The sequence below is a fragment of the Trachypithecus francoisi genome, unplaced genomic scaffold (assembly GCF_009764315.1).
Source record: "Trachypithecus francoisi isolate TF-2019V2 unplaced genomic scaffold, Tfra_2.0 Lachesis_group7, whole genome shotgun sequence".
Classification (NCBI taxonomy): domain Eukaryota; kingdom Metazoa; phylum Chordata; class Mammalia; order Primates; family Cercopithecidae; genus Trachypithecus; species Trachypithecus francoisi.
In genome coordinates, this window is record NW_022681472.1 from 98,719,057 (window position 1) to 98,740,418 (window position 21,362).

General features: G+C 61.5%; 2 protein-coding genes and 1 long non-coding RNA gene across 6 annotated transcripts; 2 read left to right on the forward strand and 1 right to left on the reverse strand.

Moving 5' to 3' along the window:
• Positions 1-5,951: 5,951 nt before the first annotated feature.
• GSDMD (gasdermin D) lies at positions 5,952-11,027 on the forward strand. Of its 2 annotated transcripts, none has more exons than XM_033202323.1 (11): positions 5,952-6,101; positions 6,983-7,203; positions 7,433-7,625; positions 8,561-8,729; positions 8,974-9,076; positions 9,342-9,395; positions 9,712-9,798; positions 9,931-10,103; positions 10,181-10,322; positions 10,392-10,492; positions 10,628-11,027. In XM_033202323.1, exons 2-11 carry the CDS (start codon positions 6,987-6,989, stop codon positions 10,868-10,870), a joined length of 1,482 nt encoding a protein of 493 aa, XP_033058214.1. In that variant the 5' UTR covers positions 5,952-6,101; positions 6,983-6,986; the 3' UTR covers positions 10,871-11,027. The 2 variants fall into 2 exon arrangements, with proteins under 2 accessions (XP_033058214.1, XP_033058215.1); XM_033202324.1 differs by having other exon boundaries at positions 10,419-10,492.
• Positions 11,028-13,979: 2,952 nt separating this feature from the next.
• Positions 13,980-20,804, reverse strand: MROH6 (maestro heat like repeat family member 6). Of its 2 annotated transcripts, XM_033202326.1 has the most exons (14): positions 20,242-20,804; positions 19,852-20,004; positions 19,486-19,640; positions 18,684-18,801; positions 18,261-18,445; positions 18,031-18,168; positions 17,748-17,862; positions 17,494-17,637; positions 17,240-17,413; positions 16,335-16,502; positions 15,927-16,046; positions 15,567-15,669; positions 15,392-15,457; positions 14,878-15,246 (listed from the first exon to the last, which is right to left on the reverse strand). In XM_033202326.1, the coding sequence occupies exons 1-14, from the start codon at positions 20,683-20,685 to the stop codon at positions 15,026-15,028; spliced, it is 2,304 nt and encodes a 767-aa protein (XP_033058217.1). In that variant the 5' UTR covers positions 20,686-20,804; the 3' UTR covers positions 14,878-15,025. The 2 variants fall into 2 exon arrangements, with proteins under 2 accessions (XP_033058216.1, XP_033058217.1); XM_033202325.1 differs by having other exon boundaries at positions 13,980-15,246; positions 15,392-15,669.
• Positions 17,410-20,901, forward strand: LOC117078839. 2 transcript variants are annotated; one of them, XR_004435176.1, is made up of 3 exons: positions 17,410-17,572; positions 17,976-18,580; positions 20,789-20,901. It is a non-coding gene; the product is annotated as an uncharacterized LOC117078839 (long non-coding RNA). The 2 variants fall into 2 exon arrangements; XR_004435177.1 differs by lacking the exon at positions 20,789-20,901 and having other exon boundaries at positions 17,976-18,135; positions 18,434-19,515.
• The last annotated feature ends 461 nt before the right edge of the window (positions 20,902-21,362 follow it).

A 21,362-nucleotide genomic window follows, 5' to 3' on the forward strand; every position in this document is an offset into this window, starting at 1 on the left:
CTCCTAGCTCTTGTCTCGGCTCCTAGGACCAGGGGCCTGGACGCTGCTCAGGGCAGAGGTGCCCCCTCTGAGGAGCTGGCCCCTCAGCCGCACTCTGAGACAGCTGCCTCCAGGGTCGCCCTTCCTTGGAGCCCCGCCGCCCGCCGCCCACCGCTCACTCTGCACACACAGCAGAAGGGACGTGGTGTCCCCCAGGCTCTGGCCCCCCAGGACCTGCGTGGACCTGGCTCAGGGCACCTCGCCCACTTCCGTAAACTGGGAGGACGGATGAACCCCGACACAGGCGACGGAGGCGCTGCCCTCTCCCTGCAGAGTTCCTGCCCTCAAGACTTCTGGCCCCGCTGGTGCATGGGGGCTAGGAGCGATGGGGCAGGGCCAGCCTCCCTCTTTCCTCCCAGGCTGACCTCTGCCCTCCTTCGAGCACTTCCTGTTTGGGGTTATTATTAAAGAACTGAGTGTGGACAGAGCTGTCATTGCACCTGTCCTCGCCAGCGCCCAGCTGGAAGCTGAGGTGACTTCACTGCCTGTTGACCTGCAGGCACAGAGGGCCACACCCCCCTCAGCCTTCCGGGCCCTCACCTGCCCCTCCTGCCCACAGACAGCGCCTGCTTGGCCTCAGACCAAGTCCCACGGGGGCTGCGGTGCCTGCCGCCTCCACCCCATTCCCCCACAAGGCAGCAAGGCCTTCCCAGAAAATAAGCCTGGGCTCTTCACAACCCTGCTGGAGGCAAGGCCCGCCCTGCACTCAGGAGGCCGCCACGTCCCGCTGCTGTCTGGGAGGGGCCTGACGCACCACAGACCTAGAGGCAGCAAGGTTGCGCAGGGCTTTCCAGGAATTTTGCTGCAAAGGAAAGGAGAAAAGCGGGAAGAGGGGAGAAGGGAGGAGGGAGGAGGCCCAGAGGGGCTCATCTTCCTGCCGAGGACAGCCACCGGCGTGAAACCTGCTGTGCACCCTGACCTGCACATGAACATACACAGCAACATGTCACACACAGGAACACAAAGGCCCACTTACATGCTTCTAAATGCAGATGCGTGCCTGCATCAACGAGCTGGAGCACATGCGAGCTGGAGCACATGAGTAAATGCATGTGTACATGCACTACATGAGCATAAACCCGTGGACACAACACGCACATGCATGCACACGCGCACAAACGCGCACACGCACGTGCGTGCACACGCGCACAAACGCGCACACAACATGCACATGCGTGCACACACGCACAACATGCGCACAACACGCACGTGCATACACATGCATAACACGCACGTGCGTGCACACGCGCACAAACACGCACACAACATGCACATGCGTGCACACACGCACAACATGCGCACAACACGCACGTGCATACACATGCATAACACGCACGTGCTTGCACACGCTCACAAACACGCATACAACACGCACGTGTATACACATGCGCAAACGCACACAACACGCACGTGCATACATGCGCACAAACACGCACACAACACGCACGTGCATACACACACGCACATGCATACACACACGCACAAACACATGCACAAGCACACAAACACGCACTGCATACACACACGCACATGCATACACACACGCACATGCATACACACACGCACAAACACACATGCACAAGCACACAAACACGCACTGCATACACACACGCACATGCATACACACACGCACATGCATACACACACGCACAAACACACATGCACAAGCACACAAACACGCACTGCATACACACACGCACATGCATACACACACGCACATGCATACACACACGCACAAACACGCATACAACACGCACGTGTATACACATGCGCAAACGCACACAACACGCACGTGCATACATGCGCACAAACACACCCACAACACGCACTGCATACACACACGCACATGCATACACACACGCACAAACACACATGCACAAGCACATAAGCACACACACAAACATGCACTGCATACACACGCACAACACCCACACAACACGCACGTGCATGCAAACGCGCACAAACGCGTTCATTAGTCGCTACTCAGGCTCCTGGAGTCTCCTGCCACTATAAGCAAGGATTCTGGGCCCACACCCAGCTAATGGGCTCCAGCTGGACCAGAGCTAGAAGCCCACCAGGCAGAGTTGGGTACCCCCGCTTTAGGTGCCCACCACCAGCCAAAGCTCTCAGGCCTGCCTGTGTCCAGCCTGGGGTACAGAGCAGTTCTGGGTTTCTGATTACACAAGATACCGTTTCCTTCTGTTGGCATCTGAATTTCCAGTTATTTGTGGCTGCAGCATCCCAATGCACACACCATCAGAAATCCCCTTCGGTGTACTGGCCTCAGAAACTACCAGGGCAGAGACCCTGTCTTGTTTGCTGCTAGAACCCAGGATCCCTGGAAGATCACCTAGCAGCAGGTGCTAATACACATTTCTTGGATGAATGAGGGAGCGTGACAGAGCCTTCAGGGTGAGGCTCAGGCCAGGCCAGCCAGGCAGGGTGGGGGGCTGCTGTGGCCCCAGAGGTCTTGGAGGTAAAGACCAAGAGGCAGAATGTGGTGGTGAAGAGTAGAGGGTGCAGAGCCCCAGGCTGCCACAACACCCCTGCCCTGAACACCTCCAGCTGGGCTCAAGGTTGGGCTTCAGGATCTGGGTAAGCAAAAGAGCCTGCAGCCTCCTTGCCTAACCCTGCCCCAGCCAGGACCTTGACCCCTCAGGAGTGGCTGCTAGGACAGGGCAGGGAGAAACAGCCCCCAACACCTGTGGCCTTGCAGGGATGCTGTGTCCCCCGCTCGTTCCATCTTCACCATGGAGACTGCAACACAACAGCCCGTCACATGCTGGCCCTGTCACCCAGCAGGGACAGGCTGCCACACCCCAGGGCGCTGGCTTCCAGGGGCAGCAGTGTGTGGGCTCCTTGCCTGCTGGGGTCACGGAGGAAAGCCAGCTCTGCCCAGCAGTGTGTCCTGAGATGAAACCTTAGACCCACCTCGTCTGCAAAACAGTACCCAAGCCCAGTGTAATGGCTCAGCCCTAGAATCCCAGCACTTTGGGAGGCTGAGGCGGGAGGATCACTTGAGCTCAGAAGTTCAAGACCAGCCTGGGCAACATAGTGAGACCTTTCTACTAAAAATTAAATAATTCTAAAAACTCACGGCCAGGTGTGGTGGCTCACGCCTGTAATCCCAGCACTTTGGAAGGCCAAGGCAGGCGGATCACAAGGTCAAGAGATCGAGACCTGCCTGGCCAACATGGTGAAACCCCATCTCTACTAAAAATACAAAAAAATTAGCCGGGTGTGGTGGCAGGCGCCTGTAATCCCAGGTACTCCAGAGTGTGAGACAGAAGAATTGCTTGAACCCGGGAGGCAGAGATTGCAGTGAGCTGAGATAGTGCCATTGCACTCCAGTCTGGGCAAAAAAGAGCAAAACTCCGGCTCTCACACACACACACACTCACACACACACACACACAAAATTAGCCGGACACGGTGGTGCACGTCTGTAGTCCCAGCTACTCGGGAGGCTGAGGCAGGAGAATCGCTTGAACCTGGGAGGCAGAGGTTGCAGTGAGCTGAGATCACGCCACTGCACTCCAGCCTGGTGACAGAGCGAGACTCAGTTTCAAAACAAAAACAAGGCCGAGCGCGGTGGCTCAAGCCTGTAATCCCAGCACTTTGGGAGGCCGAGACGGGCGGATCACGAGGTCAGGAGATCGAGACCATCCTGGCTAACATGGTGAAACCCCGTCTCTACTAAAAAATACAAAAAACTAGCCGGGCGAGGTGGCAGGAGCCTGTAGTCCCAGCTACTCGGGAGGCTGAGGCAGGAGAATGGCGTGAACCCGGGGGGCGGAGCTTGCAGTAAGCTGAGATCCGGCCACTGCACTCCAGCCTGGGCGACAGAGCGAGACTCCGTGTCAAAAACAATAAATAAATAAATAAAAATAAAAACTTAGCCAGGTGTGGTGCTGAGCACCTGTAGTCCTAGCTACTCAGGAGGCTGACAAGAGAGGATCACTTGAGCCCAGGAGGTCGAAGTTGTCATGAGTGGTGATTGCGCCACTGCTCTCCAGCCTGGGCGACAGAGAGATCTTGCCTCATACAAAACAAAACAAACAACAAAAAATACGCAAAAGAGCCAGGAGACAGCACAAGAAGGGACCCGCAGGGCACCACCTCATCCCCACTGCGTTCAGGCCTGGCAGTCGGGCCCAAGCCCAAATGGCCCCATCCACAACCTCAGAGCGGCTGGGAGGGCCAGATGTGAGGACTACCGTGTGCAGGGGCGGGCCCAAGGCCCCTCGCCCCGGGCCCACCGTGACTTAGGTCAGCAGGGCACTGAGGGAGCCTGTGCCAAGACTGGGTGTTGCTACTGGGCACTAGATTTTTAAAATGATACATATAATTATATAATTCCCATATCATACAATTCATCCATTTAAAGTGTGCAATTCTGTGGGTTTTAGCACATTCCGAGGTATGCAAACATCACCACGGCCAATATCAAAACACTTCCTCACCCCAGAAAGAAACCCCAAACCAGCAACCGTCGCTCCCATCCCCTCCCCCGGACACCGGCAGCACCATCTCCCTTCTGCCCTCTGGACGTGCCCATTCTGGACACGTCATGTGAGCGGGATCACGCCATCTGCTCCTTGTGCCTGGCTTTTCACTTAGCATGATGTCTCCAAGGTCCGTCTGTGTCATCCAGTGCCTCAGGGTCTTGTTCCTTTTGCCCGTGGGCGCCGTTCCATGGCCTGGATTCTAGCGCCTGGACTGGCCATGTTTAGTCTCTGTATGCCTCAGTGAATGGATGGGGTTTCCACCTTGCTGCTATGGTGAAGGACGCTGTCCTATGGCCAAGGGTGCTGCCGCGAAGTTTGGTGCACAGGCATCTGTTTGAGTCTTTGCTTTCGGTTCCTGTGGGTGGAGCTAGGAGTGGAATTGCTGGGTCACAGGGTGATTCTTGGAGGAGCTGCCAGGCTTATTCCAGAGGGCCACACGGGTTGACATTCCCACCAGCACTGCACAGCGTTCCAGTGACTCCATGTCACCCTGTGCTGGTTATTCACCTTTAGTAACACGACCATCCTTGTGGGTGTGCAGTAACTCTCTGTGGATTCCAATTGCATTTCCTTGATGACTAAGTATGTTGAGCATCTTTGCATTTGCTTGAGGGCAAGTTCTACATTTTGTACATCTTTGGAAGATCTGCCCAGACCCTTTGGCACAGGCCCAAAGTTGTTTGTTTGTTTGTTTTTGAGACAGAGTCTCACTCTGCCACCCAGGCTGGAGTACAATGGCATGATCTCGGCTCACTCCAACCTCCGCCTCCCAGGTTCAAGCGATTCTCCTGCCTCAGCCTCCCAAGTAGCTGGGACTACAGGCGCCTGCCACCTCGCCCGGTTAATTTTGTATTTTCAATAGAGATGGGGTTTCACCATGTTGGTCAGGTTGATCTTGAACTCCCGACCTCAGGTGATCCGCCCGGGCACAGGTCCAGAGTTTTAAGAAAAACCACAGGCCAGGCGCGGTGGCTCAAGCCTGTAATCCCAGCACTTTGGGAGGCCGAGACGGGTGGATCACGAGGTCAGGAGATCGAGATCATCCTGGCTAACAGGGTGAAACCCCGTCTCTACTAAAAAAATACAAAAATTAGCCGGGCGAGATGGCGGGCGCCTGTAGTCCCAGCTACTCGGGAGGCTGAGGCAGGAGAATGGCTTGAACCCGGGAGGCGGAGCTTGCAGTGAGCTGAGATCCGGCCACTGCACTCCAGCCTGGGCGACAGAGCGGGACTCTGTCTCAAAAAAAAAAAAAAAAAAAGAAAAAGAAAAAGAAAAACCACAAAGTGCTATGAAGTTTGAGCCTAGCAGGATGGGGCGCCAGGCCAAGTTTCCTCGGGACGCACGAGGCTGATGCTCCAGGCAGGCTTGCGGGAAGAGGGGGCAGGGAGGGGGCCGGGCCGGGCTCTCCGGGACAGTTCCGGGAGGGCGTCCTGGGCGGGCCCTGCGTCGGGTCGCAGTTTCAGTTTTAGGTTTGGGCACCTCCAGCGGAATTGCGCTCGCCGGACAGCTCCCAGGGCGACCAGACGCGCCACCCTCGGGGCACCGACGGTCACGGTGAGCTGCGCCCCGCTCCCTCCCCGGCCTGGCTGGAGCTCCTGGGTGGGGCCGGTCGCTGGCTCCCGGGTCGGGGATGCTGGCCCTGCTGCGCCCCTGACGGTCCCACGGCCCCAGCGTTCACCCGGAAGGCTCCGCGCCGCACACTGGGGCGGAAGGTCCAGGCTGCGGGGAGGGAAGCTCCAGGCGGCGGGGAAGGCTGCCCTTGGCCAGCCCAGGGCCCCCGCCTTTGGACCTGGGCTTGGGCTTTACTCCTAGGTCCGCCATCCAGGTGTCCGGGCTGGTGTTGGTCCCGCCCCCAGCTGCCTTCTGGGCCCAGCCTTCGCTTTCAGCAGGGCCGGCACTCAGAGGCCTCCTGGGGCAGCCGCGGCCCCTCCACTGTGGCCCAGGTGACCCGTATTCCAGCAGAGGCCGCTAAGGCCTCTGACCCCTGAAGCCTCAGCCTTGGACAGGTGGCTCATGGAGCTCCAGACACAGAGAAGGCCCTGGAGGACGCAGCTGGGATGGGGCGACACACTGACTGGGTTCTACAGTGAGTCCGGGTGCCTTGCTCAGGAGGTGCCGGCTTGTTTCCTCCCAGCCAGAGGCAGCCGTTCTAGCGGACAGAGCACTCTGTGTTAGAGCAGGTCTGGGCATCAGGCCCCGCTGTCCCGGGCTGGAGGTGCTCATGGCCCCGTAGACAGCAGGGAGGACACTATTTCTGTGTTGGGGAGCGGCCAGGGAGTTTTCTGCTAGCGAGAGCATCCCAGGATGAGCTGGGCAGGACTGCTCTTGAGGGAGGGAGTCCCCCATCATGGGAGGCATCCAGGCACTGACCCTTTTCCCACTCCCTCCTGCCCTGCCGCGGAGGGCACAATGCCTGACCCGTTTCCCCTCCTCAGGAGCATGGGGTCAGCCTTTGAGCGGGTGGTCCGGAGAGTGGTCCAGGAGCTGGACCACAGTGGGGAGCTCATCCCCATGACCAGCCTGCAGAACTCCACTGGCTTCCAGCCCTACTTCCTGGTGGTCAGGAAACCCTCAAGCTCATGGTTCTGGAAACCCCGTTATAAGTGTGTCAACCTGTCAATCAAGGACATCCTGGAGCCGGATGCCCCAGAGCCAGGTGCCTGACGTGGTGCTGAGGCAGAGCCCCAGGGAGGCTGGGTGGGAGAGGGGAGCGGACTGGGTCCAGCCAGCCACCCGCCGTGCTCTGCAGGCTCTAGCTCTGGGCCTCCCTTCCAGAGGGCAGGGCTTTTCCAAAGGTCCCTCTGCCCTGGTTGTGGGACAGGGCTGATGGGGGCGGGGGAGAGGTGGGGTGGATGGGCAGGGCCTCAGGTCTGGCCTTGCTTTAGATTTGCAGCGTGGCAGCACCTTCCACTTCTACGATGCCGTGGATGGGCAGCTACGGGGCGGCGTGGAGCTGTCAGCCCCAGGACAGGCAAAGATCGCAGGCGGGGCCTCGGTGTCTGACAGCTCCAGCACCTCAATGCATGTGTACTCGCTGAGTGTGGACCCGAACACCTGGCAGACCCTGCTCCATGAGAGGTGGGCCCAAAGAGGGCAGGGCCCCACCAACCCCAAGCAACCCTGCTTTTATTTATTTATTTTTAGCCGGGTGTGGTGGCTCACGCCTGTAATCCCAGCACTTTGGGAGGCTGAGGCAGGTGGATCACCTGAGGTCAGAAGTTCAAGACCAGCCTGGTGAACAGGGTGAAACCCTGTCCCTACTAAATACACAAAAATTAGCCGGGCGTGGTGGCAGACACCTGTAGTCCCAGCTACTCAGGAGGCCAAGGCAGGAGAATGGCGTGAACCTGGGAGGCGGAGCTTGCAGTGAGCCGAGATCACACCACTGCACTCCAGCCTGGATGACAGAGGGAGACTCCGTCTCAAAAAAAAAAAAAAATCATTTATTTATTTTTTAAATTATTTTTTGAGGTGAGGTTTTGCTGTCTTGGCCAGGGTGGTCTTGAACTCCTGGTCTCAAGCAATCCTCCTGCCTCGGCCTCCCAAAGGGCTGGGATTACAGGGTGAGCCACTGTGCCCGGTCCCAGCCTTGCTCTTGGGAAGGTCACAACCTTGGGGCATCTGAAAAGTCACAAAGGCAAAGGAGCGCTGTGGCTGGAACTGGGTTGTGGCAAGGAAGCTGCAGGGGTCATCTGGGGCCTCAGCTGCCAGGACTGGATCCTAAGGACCAGACTGAGCCCCAGGCTGCTGTGAGGACAAGTGGTGGTGTGAACATGGGGGCCCAGGTGAGGGGGCTGCTCCCCGAGTCTGGACTTGGAGTCCCCGAGTCCACCTTTCCCCATGGGATCCCGTTCCCGTGGGGAGCCCACAGAGAGGCTGCCGGTGCCCAGGCATCCACAGACGTCTGGAGGGCCCCTCTGCACCACCTCCGCCAGTGGCATGGGGCTGTGAGAGGGGGGGAAGACATCTTCGGGGACTGTGGCCCAGTGAGCTTGCGGCTCCTCCGACCACAGGCACCTGCGGCAGCCAGAGCACAAAATCCTGCAGGAGCTGCGGAGCCGCGGGGACAACGTGTACGTGGTGACGGAGGTGCTGCAGACACAGGAGGAGGTGGAAGTCACACGCACCCACAGGCGGGAGGGTTCGGGCCAGTTTTCCCTGCCCGGAGCCATGTGCTTGCAGGTATTAGCCAGCCCCAGGCCACACCTGGCCCCACATGGGCATGCAGCGGCGGGTGATGGAGGCAGCGGGGCTGGGCTCTACCAAGGCCCCTCAGAGCAGCTCCCAGCCCTGCGCTTGGCTGCGGAGCCGAAGTCACCTGGCAGCCGGCCTGCCCCCAGCACCCAGCCCACACCTGCACCCAGCCCACACCCACACCCCAGTCTGGTGCCCAGGGCCCAGCCCTGAGCCTATCTACACGCCTCAGGGTGAGGGCCAGGGCCACCTGGCCCAGAAGAAGACGGTCACCATCCCCTCGGGCAGCATCCTCGCATTCCGAGTGGCCCAGCTGGTTATTAACTCTGACTTGGGTGAGCTGGAGTTGGGGGTGTCTCGGGCCCAGGCTCTGGAAGAGAAGCAGGGAGGCCTGGGGAGAACTACCTGCCAGCATGGGCTGCTATGGGCCCCTGGCTGAACAATGTCCTGTGTCTGGCAGGTGACTGAGGTCCTGTGCTCTGGTGTGTGGGTGATTGAGCAGGGCCTGAGCTGGACAGGGGAGTTCCCGGGAGGGGAGGGGAGGGGAGGCTGGGATCTAGGTGACATGCCTGTCCCTGTCTGTTCCCGCCTGGCTGGCAGACATCCTTCTCTTCCCGGATAAGAAGCAGAGGACCTTCCAGCCACCCCCGACAGGTGAGAACGGAGAGACCCCAGCGTGGGATGTCCAGTGGAAGAAGCACGCTTCCTTGGCAATTGAGGCTTTCTTCTCGTGTTCTCAGGGCATAGGGAGGCCGGGCAGCCCCCTGAGGCGGTGGGCACCCCCCATACACACACAAGGGGTGACACAGGACAGCTGACCCTGGGCCTCCCCGGCCTCCCTCCCTGCCCTGGGCTGCCATTGTTGGAGGTGGTGACCGGGGCTGTGACGGCCCAGGGAAGGCCTCAGCCCTCTGGCTCAGACAACCATCTCCTGCACTGACCAGCCCTGCCCTCCCATACCCCTGCCCAGGCCACAAGCCTTCCAGGAGTGTAGGCGCCTGGCCACAGCTGCCCTCAGGCCTCTCCATGATGGGGTGCCTCCCCAACTTCTTGGCAGGTCAGTGCCCTCCTGACTGCCCTGGGGACTTTGGTGGGCTCTCCTTCTGCCCCCTGGGGTCTGCCTATCCTGACCAAGGCTTTCCAGGGCCCTGTAAGCACCTAGGCAGTGCCAGCTCCTCTGTCCCTACAGATGGGGTCCCTGCGGAGGGGACGTTCACTGAAGACTTCCAGGGCCTAAGGGCAGAGGTGGAGGCCATCTCCAAGGAACTGGAGCTCTTGGACAGAGAGCTGTGCCAGCTGCTGCTGGAGGGCCTGGAGGGGGTGCTGCGGGACCAGCTGGCCCTGCGAGCCTTGGAGGAGGCGGTGAGCAGGGGAGGGTGCCCGGGGCACACAGGGCCTGCCCAGCCAGCCAGGCTCACCTGCCCCTCCCATGCCCACAGCTGGAGCAGGGCCCGAGCCTTGGGCCAGTGGAGCCCCTGGACGGTCCAGCAGGTGCTGTCCTGGAGTGCCTGGTGTTGGAATCCAGAATGCTGGTGCCGGAACTTGCCGTCCCCATTGTCTACCTGCTGGGGGCACTGACCAGTGAGCGGCCCCGGGGGGTAGGTGGGGAGTGGGAGGGAGAGAGGTGGGCTTTCCCAGATGGGCCTTCAGGAACCCCCTCTTACCTGACTCTCCCAGTGCTGAGTGAAACGCAGCACGAGCTGCTGGCGGAGGCGCTGGAGTCGCAGACCCTGTTTGGGCCACTCGAGCTGGTAAGAGGGTTCGGGCTGCAGGAGGATGGGCTGAGCCAGTGGAAGGGGCCCTGTTGCACCTGAGAAGGGATGGTATGGGCAGGCCCAAGGTGCCCAGGTTTCCCCATCTGACAAACTCCTGCCCTGTCTTGGCAGGTGGGCAGCCTCTTGGAGCAGAGTGCCCCGTGGCAGGAGCGCAGCACCATGTCCCTGCCCCCCGGGCTCCTGGGGAGCAGCTGGGGTGAAGGGGCACCGGCCTGGGTCTTGCTGGAGGAGTGTGGCCTGGAGCTGGGGGAGGACACTCCCTACGTGTGCTGGGAGCCGCAGGCCCAGGGCCACATGTGTGCACTCTACGCCTCCCTGGCACTGCTATCAGAACTGAGCCAAGAGCCCCACTAGCCTGTGCCCAGCATGGCCTGGCAGCTCTCCAGCAGGGCAGAGTGTTTGCCCACCAGTTGCCAGCCCTAGGAAGGCTGGAAGCCCAGCAGCCATGTGGCCAGTCTACCATGGGGCTCAGGAGCTGGGGCAACACAGTAAAGGTGGTGTACGAAGGAAAGGCTGGTAGCAGAGTTTTTGAGGGGTCCTGGATCTGGGTAGGGTGAGTAGGGGTGGGGACAGTACCCATGCAGGATCAGGAGGGACATCAGGGCCACGTGCAGGTGACGTCTGCATCGTCCGGCTTCTTTTGCACCCTAGAGCTAAGGGGAGCCCCATGCCGGGCTTGGCCGCTCTGGAGTAATGGGCCTGTGGCCCTACCTACCCTGTCTGTGTGCTTCTCTGCCTGTGAGGAAGGGCGGGGCGATTTAGGTGAGACAGTTCCACCAGGCGTGTCCATGGCTGAGGCATGGCAGGAACCTCTGCTTCAGGGAGCTTGAGGCGTGTGCCGCAGAAGGGCGTGGCCATCCTCAGCCCACAGGGGCTTTAGGGGTGCAGGTGTGACTGATGACAGGCCCTGCCTTCCTGGGGCCACGCAGGAGGTTCCTGGGGAAGCAATACTAAAGAAACTGACCTTTAGTCCGTTTCACCCTCATGTGCTTGCCTGAGCTAAGAGCCTGGAGAGAGGAGGTCCCCCGGCCTGTGGGAATTAAGCAGGTCCAGAGTCACATCAAGCTGCTTACTTGCAGGAGCTCAGCAGCTGTGGCCTCCAGGTCCAGGGAGGGACACGCAACACTTGGTGTGGCCAGGGAGTTCTTGTTCCTGGGAGAGTGGACAGCCTTCCTTGGTGGGGACCAGTCTACCTGCACACGGTCGCTAGCCTTCCCTGCTTCTAGCAGGGCACACAATGGTCACATAACTTGCAGAGCTTGCAAAAGAGAAGGAACAGTGGACTCAGCTACAACTGGGACATTAAATCCACCAGAAAACCTGGTATCCAGGCCCAACAGTGATCTTTTTTTTTATTTTGTTTTTATTTATATATGTATTTATTTATTTATATTTTGAGACAGAGTCTCTCTCCGTCGCCAGGCTGGAGTGTGGTAGTGTGATCTCGGCTCACTGCAACCTCTGCCTCCCGCAGTTCTCCTGCCTCAGCCTCCCAAGTAGCTGAGACTATAGGCGCGCACCACCACACCTGGCTAATTTTTGCATTTTTACTAGAGACGGGGTTTCTCCATGTTGGCCAGGACGGTCCCGATCTCTTGACCTTGTGATGCACCCACCTCAGCCTCCCAAAGTGTTGGGAATACAGGTGTGAGCCAACTCGCCTAGCGGATTTTTTTTTTTTTTTTAAGAGACAGGGTCCTGTTCTGTCGCCCAGGCTGCGTAGTGACACAATCATGGTTTATAGCAGCCTTGATCTCCTGAGCTCAAGGAGATCTCCCGCCTCAGCCTGCTGAGTAGCTGGACTATAGGCACATACCACCAGTCCTGGCTAATTTTTTAATGTTTTGTAGACATGGGGTATTGCTATGAATAGTGACATTAACATTGAAACAGGAGACAAAGCAAACTCCAGATATCTCAGATCCAAGTTACAGAACTTCCTAGACACTCCCACCCACAGTGTAGGAACAAACCCAACACCTCTCAGACTCATGGTCCTTCTTTGAAAACCCTTTCGGGTGACTCGAAAGGGTGAGTGGGGTAGGAGTAGCCCGGGTCCAAGAAAGCATTTGAAATGGGCAGGCACACAAGGCAAAGCCTCGGCGCCCTGAGACCATCAAGGCCATGCCACGTGACAGGCCACACCTGAGCCCCATCTTGAGCGTTGCAGCACCAGTGAGCTCCCTGGCAACATTGCCCATTAGAGATTGGGCATCGTGGCCAAGACTGTCCTGGCCGGCTGGCTAGAGGTGGAAAGGGAATGAGTGTCAGGGTGCACCTGCCCTCTTGCCCTCCAATCTTAGACCCCGTTGGAAGATTTGCCCTGGGGTGGGCTCTCTGCAGGTGGGTCTGATGGACCCCAGGGGCCATGGCATCCCCATGGAGGGACCAGCCCCCTGTGCCACCTGGAGCCTCCCAGGAATTCCAGCAGGGAAGAGTCACACTCCGGAGACCAGGTGGACTTTGCATGAACCTCACTCCTCCTGGCAGGGCAACCAGGTTCTGGGCAGTGCCAGAGCAAGGAGGGGCTGGACACATTCCTAGCAGGCAGCTGTGTGGTGCAAGCCATGCCTGTACTGTACACAGCCTGCTGCAGGATGGCGCGGACTCTCCCGGGCACCATGAGGGAGGGGAGGAGCACGGGGTGCTGCCTGCACACCACAGTGCACTCCCCACCTGAGCCCCCATCTGGAGTGAGCATAGCATCACTATTGGGTTTGCCCGCAAGACTGTCCAGCATGCTGTGCGGTGTGGGCAAGCCTCTGCTAGGCTGGCAGCACATGCTTGCCCTGGGGGCTGGCTCCTGGTTGCAAGGTGAGCAAGGAGGCCGGGCTTGCTTCCCTCTTTGGGGCTGCTACCGAGAGGATCCATGTGGCTGTGTCCTGAAACCCGTCCCTGCCAGTGCTGAGGGTGTGCCCCCCGTGGGTGCTCCCAGCCTGTCCTGGGAGGTGCTGACCTCGGACAGATGACTGGCTTGAGAGCTTCCTGAAGGCTGGCACGGACGTCCAAGGTGCTTTCATCTGACCTTCACTGGACATCTGGTGGCCTCTGGCCTCTCTGACCTTCTATTGATCTGTTTCTTGTATGTTGAATCCCGTTTTGGTATCTGCCATGGAGGATCCAAACTAATCCACCAAACCTTGCCCCCTGCTCCACAGAGACCCATGCCCTTGACCTGATCCTCAGCTTCCTGCACATGACCTGCAAAGAGACCCTCACCCCAGTGCTGACAGCTCTAACCCCATCCATTCCGTGCCTGTTAGACCAGAGTGCAGCTTCTCTGTCTTACAGTTAACCCAACCTGACTTGGCCATAGCCTGTGCCTGGAGCCTGCCTGACCTTTAACCCTGCTGCCAAACCAGCTCTTTACCTGGGGCCACGTCAGGGCCTATGGCTTATGACTCCAGCCTGAGCCAGATCTTGGACCAGGGTCAGTTCCAATAACCACATTCGAAACAGATGCTCAACGCTTTCCATCCATGTGTGTTTATTTTAGATGCTTTCTGTATGGGAGCTGGGGAGACAGGTCAGTAGGACCCCACGCCTGCTCCCGAGGGGCCCCAGTCTGGGGGAATGGTCCCAGCCCTTCACAAGGCTGCGCACACGCCCTGTGCACGTGTGGAGGCTTCACTGAGGGGGAGGCTGCAAAGGAGGCCTTGAATGTGAGGACATTTCCAGGCAGGCATCCTAGGTGCAGGAACCTGCTGTACAAAGTCAGAGAGGTGAGCGCACAGCACTGGCAGCTCCCAGAACAGCCTCTTCCTCGTGTGTCCAGTGGCGCACTCCTCATTTAACCCTGGGAGAGGTGCTGGAGTAGTGTCATGAGTGCTCAGTCTGATTGGACGTGCACACAGGACCCCCACATCTGAACCCCCAGGTGTGATCCAGGGCCTGCGTGGTCCAGCTTGGGGGGAAGTCGGGGCAGCTTCTGGAGAAGGCCTGGCTCCTATGAGGCCTGACATGATGAAGAGGGGGTGATGATGGCTTGGCTGAGGGGGCACAGCAGGTGCGGCTGGGAGACAAGCCAACACTCTTGAGCAGAGAGGATGCCTCAGGATGCTGGCAAGGAATGGGTTGCAGGATGAGGATCGGGGGTACAGCTGCCGGGCCGGCCAAGGCCCAGACAGGCCACAGCGTCCTGTCCAGGCATGAGGTGGAGACCCAGGAGGGCAGCCTATGGGACCACCAGCTTTGGGGTCCCCCACCAGACTCAAGAGGCCAGGTGCCATCTGGGCCAGGAGCCAGTCCCAAGGTGGGGCACGGGGCACGCTCCAGGGGGCTGTGAGAACAAGAGCCCTGACGGGGACAGATGGGTGCCAGCTGTCCCTCTGCGTCGCCATCAGGGCGGTGGGTGCCTGAAAAGGGGGCGCGGGGGTGGGGATGGGTGCGGGCACTGGCATCCAGCACCAGGCCCAGGGAGCCCCTCCGTCGGGGTGGGGACGGGCTGCTGTGTCCGTGGGGTCCTCAAGTCGGACCCTGGCCCGCGGGTCCCAGCCCCCAGCCTCAAACTCAGCGGGGTCCGGAGCAGCCCCAGCGGCCCGCGAGGCTCGGGCGCTGGAAGGGGCTGTGGGCGAAGACTGGTGGGGGCCGGGCGGGGCGCGGGGAGAGGTGGAGGAGGCGGGGCCCACGGGGGCGGCCCCGGGCGCGGGCCAGCATCGCCACCTGCTGGGCGGACACGTGCGCTGCCGCGGCCACAGCCGGCTCGGGGTCGCTCTGCAGTCGCCCTAGGTCTGCGAAGAGATCGCAGCTCAGGCTGGGGAGCCCAGGAGGGCCGAGTGCCCGGGCCCCCGGCCCTCCATCCACCGCTCCCATCCACTCCGCCCTAGCACCAGCCACCTCTCCAGAACACCATCCCCTGGCAAGGTGGGGCCTCACCCTGGAACAGGGAGTTCAGCAGGTCCTGGTTGATGTAGCCGGGACTGGCGTGGTGGACAAGGAAGCCTGGACCACAGCAGATGCATGACTGCGGGCCCCACAGCCCCACAGGGCGGGACTGGCCCAGCTCCCAAAGCCCCGGTGCCAGGGGCAGTGTGACCCCGGGCGGCCTCACCTATGAGCACGGCGGCTGTCCGGCGCAGGGGGTCCTGTGGACTCCGCAGGTAGCCCTGGGTCTGGCTCAGGAAGTTGGGCACGTGGCCCGGGTATCGCTGAACCTGGGGACAAAAGGGCTAGTGGCAGGACAGGAGGGTGATCCTAAGTGTGGAGGAGGCTGCAGAGCTGAATCCAGGGGCCGGGGTTCCAGGGGAGCCCCCAAGGCAGGTGGCATGGTCTGAGGCCTTGGACTTGTCCCACCAGTAGCCTGACTATCTGGTTTGGCTGCGGTAGAAACGGTTTGGGGGCCCCGGTGAACCCTGGAACAAGTGGGCAGCTGATCATACCCCCTTGTGATCACCTTGCTTCCCCTACTGACCAGGCGGCGGCAGAGGTGGCTCAGGGCCTCGGGGCTGTCATAGTGGGCCACGGTGACCATCTCCTCCAGCAGGCCCCAGCAAAAGGCCTGGTCGCAGCGGGCCAGGGTCCACTCTGAGCTCTGGGATATGGGAAGGGAGCTGGGTCAGGGGTCCAGGAAGTAGAAAGGCAAAAGGTGGGGGTGAGAAGAGGGGGAGCAAGGGCATCGGGTGAGGGGCAAAAGAGCCCAGGGCAGGGGCCCGGAGTGAATCTCAAGGGAAGAGCAGTAGTAACCTGGTCGCCCGTGAGGCCTGCCCCTGAGGTCCTTGGGATGGGGGAGTCCCTGACCTGTAATTGTCGGAGGGGAGGCACGGTGGGAGTGGGGAGTGTTGGATGGCATAGGGATGGCATGGTGTGGGGGGCAGCTGACCTCAGCAGCGTCCCTGCTGGGGTCATGCAGGCGCAACAGCAGTGGCACGAGACTCTGCAGCACCAGCTTCCGCAGGGGGCCGCGGAGCCCCAGCCGGAGCCCGCCCCGGCCCCGGCGCACCAGAGACCCAAGGAGCCCGACCGCCGAGGCGCGGATTGAGTCCCGTGTCTGCATGGGAGGGCGCCGTCAGGGCGGGCGGAGCATGAGAGGGGCTGCAAGGGTGGGAGGGTGTGGCCAGCGCGGAGCGAGGAAGCGGGGGGTCTAGGGAAGGTTGCTGACTCAGTGCGATCTGGGGACAGGGAACAGGGCCTGGAGCTGGACCTGGTTGGGAAGCCTGGGGTGCCCCTACGGGGGATGGGGCTTGGAGGGATGGGATCTGGAAAGAAAAGTCTAGCGGGGAGGAGCTTGGCGGGACACCGCCTTGGAGGGGCGGAGCTGGGCAACAGCGGGCGGGCGGGGCGGGGGCGGTCAGGAGGGAAGAAGCCTGGGAGGGAGAGACTGGGGGAACCGGGCCTGGGAGGGAGAAACTGGAGGGGCGGGGCGGGGCGGCCTGGGAGGGCGGGGCCTTAGAGGGCGGGGCCTGGGAGGGAGATGCGGGAGGCGGGGCCTGGGAGGGATACACTAGAGGGGCGGGGCCTTGGAGGGCGGGGCCTAGGAGGAGAGACGGTAGGGGTGGGGCGGGGCCTGGGAAGGAGAGACTGGGGGGGCGGGGCCTGGGAGGGAGCTACTGGAGGGCGGGGCGGGGCCTGAGAGGGCGGGGCTTCGGAGGTAGAGACGGTAGGGGCGGGGCGGGGCCTGGGAGGGAAAGACTGGAGGGGCGGGGCGGGGCCTGGGAGGGAAAGACTGGAGGAGCGGGGGCGGCGACAGCCGGAGGGACGGGGATCGGAGGCGGGGAGTTTGCTCACGTCGTCCAGCAGCGGAGGGAGGCGCAGCAGGAGCCCCGCGCTCAAGAGCCGCACAGGCGCCCGGGGCCGCAGCAGGAGCCTCCTCAGGGCGCCCAGCGCTGCACCCACGAGCCGCGAGTCGCCTTCACCCAGTGCGCCCAGGAGCGCCGGCAGCAGTGTGCTCACGTGCCGCACCTGCTGGGACTCGAGTTCAGCCTCCTGCAGACCTCGCCGCGACCCGGTCAGGACTCTCTCCACCCCTCCCCTTCTCTCACCTTCCTGCGATTGAGCGCGAGGTGGCCCAGGCCCAGCAGGCCCAACCAGCGCACGGTGGGCTCGGGGTCTCCCTGCCAGGTGAGGAGTCGCTCCAGGATGACCTCCTCCCGCAGGAGCCGTGCGGTGGGCCTGCTCTGCAGCAGCTAGGCGAGGCACACGGGGTCAGCACGCCCGCGGTCCCCGTGCAGGCCGCTGCGACTCAGGGATCAAGGCCAGGGTCACCCTTCACCACCCATCCGGGAAGCAGGCTCACCCCGGTGAAGAAGGCCATAGCCGTGAGGCGCTGCGGGTCGTCCGCGCTGCGCAGCCGCGGAAGCAAGTCTGCGAAGAGGCCTCGCAGGTGGTGGTCGGCATGTGCCACCATAGCACTGGGGTGGGTGGAAATGGGAGCTCTCGCTCCGTTTGGCGGCCTTACTTCTCGAGGAGACGCCATCCCAACACCACCCTCATGCCCCTGCCTTTTCCCTGTCCCCCTGCCCAGCACCTGGCCAGCAACGAGTCTCTTCCTGGTGTGACATCCTGGGGCCCTTCCTCACCTGGCCAGCAGCAGGACACCCTCCAGGTGGGTGTGGGCTCCCACCAGCCTCCTCCAGCCTCCTGCCTGTTCCATGCACGTGACCACCATGCGGCCTCCATCCCCGGTGAGCAGGGCCTTTAACGCCTCCACGGCCCAGCTGGTGGTGGGGACAGTGAGCAGGTGGGCAGTGGGGGCTGAGAGGGTGACAGCATGCTGGCCCGCCCCACATACCCTGGTGTTGCCTCTCACCTGGCATGGCTGTGTGGTGGCCCTCGGTGGGACAGAACCCAAATCTTGGGCATGTCGGGGGAGCGTGGGCTGTGGGCCAGCTTGTGCAGCTGTGTGACCAGTGCAAGCAGCAGATGTGGGTAGAAGCCCCTCGTGGCTCCCACGCAGCCTGAAACAGCCAGCATCTCCCCCAGAGCCCGTGTGGCCTGCGGAGCAAGTGGCCCACTTAGGCCTGGGGCACGCCCAGAGCTTCACTGGGCAGCAGAGGGACAGGCGTGCCGTTGACAGGACGGGGACTAAGCCTCAGACATGCGTGGGATATTCCAGGAGCAGTTACCTAGGTGCAAACTCCCTGTCCCCACCCTCTTCCCTCCCCTCTCCCCCTCCCCTCCCCCCTCCTCTCCTCCCCGCACCCGCCCCGTGGTAATGGCTGGAGCCACCTACCGCCAGCGCCTGGGGTTCAGGCCCCGAAGCACCCTTCAGCGCCCACAGCAGTTGCACCAGCACCTGCCCATTTACACGCTGGTTACGGCTTAGGCTGCGCCAGAGCTCGGCTGCTGCCCTGAGGGTTTGGAGGGGGCTGGTGTGAGACAAGGAATGGGTGCAGGGGTGGGTGTCCAGAGAATGTAGGGAGTCCACAGCCAGGGTGAAGGCAGCCAGTAGGACTCCAGCAGGGGAGGGGCAGGAAGCAACCACCCCCATCTCTCCCCATCCCCAAATCCCAGAGAAACAAATGAAGTGTTAATTGTGCAGACCACAGCATAGCCTGTCTCAAACTGAGCTGCAGGGTGGGGACCCACTGGGAGTCCTGCTGGGTCAGCGACAGTGAAATAAACCTGGCACTATTAAAAAAAAAAAAAAGTCGCCACAGAGAATAAAACCAAAGATAACTTCTGGGGGAAATTAACCAAAGAGTCAGGATGTCCAGGCACATTAGCCCCCCAGCCTCATTCACCCCACTCCAGAGCCAACCCCAGGATGGTCTCCAGGGGAGACCACCGGAAGATAGAAGGCGGCTCCAAAAGAGGCGCCCAGCATCAGAAACTCTGTGGCAGGAGTGCGGGGGGAGTTTGCAGAGCTAAAAGTGAGGGGAGCGGGAACGGATATGGGGCACAAGTCATCACGGGGCTGGAATAAGGAGGCTCTGCCCCCTTTCAGCTCCCTTTTCTGGGGCCAGACTCCACCGCCAAGCGGGAAGTGGGAAGGAAGCCGCGTGGGGATTGCAGGGCCAGGACGGTTGGGTTACCGATTGGGGGGCAGAGAGCGGGGTAGCAGCGCACACACCACGTCCTGCGCATGCTCCAGGGCCAGAGCGCTCAGCACTCGCAGGGCTGCCCTCCGGGGCCTCCCCTCCGCCAGGCTGGGCACCTGCGCCAGCAGTCCACGCACCAGAGCACGCACCTGGTGGAGAGCAGTGCAGACTTCAGCAGTCAGGCCTCCTCCGCCATCCATTCCCCTCTGGCCTGCACCCCCCCTCCACCCCCACCCTGATCCCACCTGGCAGGAGCAGCCTGAAGGTGGCGGGGTCAGGCTGCGCTCTCCAGGCCCCTCCCACCACCTTGGTTCCCGAACCGGCAGGAGTCTGTAGGGCATGGAGTGGGTGGAGGCTGACCTGGTCCTCCAACCGCTCCCCTCGGGCCTCCAGGGCTGAGGACAGGGTGAGCGCTGTCGCCTGCGTCCCTGCAAAGCCAGCCTCCTCCAGGCAGGCAGCCGTGTACAATGCGAGGTCGGCAAGAACTCCCTCCTCCGAGGAATTCTGGGGAACCTGGGGCAGGATGGGTGGGGCGTCTGAAGTGCCCAAACCTCTCCTAGCTCTCCTCCGGGTCTCTCAGCCTCCCACCCGGCTTCCTACAAAATCCCTTGCTCCTCTGTTGCTCTCCAGCCTGTTTCACCCTAACCTCCCCCAGGTCCAGCACCGCTCCCACCCCTTGCTGCCGCCTTCCACCTAGCATCCACAGGACCCCCCAACCGTTCCCACAACATCCCTTCCCTCACCCCTCACCTGGCGGGGCCCCTCAGGGGCTGGTTCCAGGGCACTGTTTGGGGAGCAGGGCTTGCTGCCAGCTTCAGGGACGGTGGCCCCACGTCCAGGCTCAGCCTCAGAGGGGGCAGTGAGTGCCTGGGTCTGTGGCTCAGCTTCAGGTTTGAGCTCCCAGGACTTGGGCTGAGGGCCTGTGGAAGGGGGTCCCTGGGGCTGCCCCTGCCTGTTTCGGATTCCTTCAGTCAGTGCTGTCAGGGTTAGAGCTCCCACGGGAGCCTCCCGGGCCCGGCCCCACACACCCCCAGCCATGGCGGCCCTTGCCTGTAGCACCTGCCACTGCTCCTCCTGGGAGGTTGTGCCCAGGACTGACCTAGAAGCTGGCCCAGGCGGGACCACGGGCGGGACCACGGGTGGGCGTGGTGGCGCGTGCGCGAGCGTGAGCTTGTGGAGGCTGGGGAGCCACATGGAGGTGCCTACAATGGGCCTTTGAGGGGCCCCCCTGCCTGGGCTGCTGGAGGGGAGTGGCCATCTGGAGCCTGAGTGCCTGTAGTGTGGCTCTACCCACCAGGGCCCCGGGAACAGGATCCCCAAGAGCTGGCAGATCCACAAAGAAAGGGGGAGAAGGGCCCTCACCCTGACTGCCAGCTGCTGTTGACCAGGGGGGCTCAGGGCAGTTGTGGACAGCTCTGAGGAGGTCCTCGAAGGGTCCAGGAGTCTGCGCCCCACCGTGAGCGGAGGCCTGATTCAGCCCCAAAACGGCAGTCAGCTCCCCACTGGGCCTGGGGCTAGAGGCTAGCCCCACCCCCTGCACGCTGGCTCTGTCAGACACCCTGGAACAGGCATGACTGGGTGAGCCTGGGGCAGTCCGGAGGGGTGGGGGGGCAGCGAAGATGCCAGAGGAGCGGCAGCCCATCCAGAGCCTGTGCAGGTCCTCTGGCTCCTGGGTCCTTGGCTAAATCTCATGTTGAAATGTAATCCCCAGTGCTGGAGGTGGGGCCTGGTGGGAGGTGACTGGATCCTGGGGGCGACTTCCCCCTTTGGTGCTGTCCCCATGATAGAGTTCTCAGGATCTGGTTGTTTGAAAGCGTGTGGCACTGCCCCACCCCTTCCTCCGGCTCCGGCCACGTAAGGCCTGCCGCTTC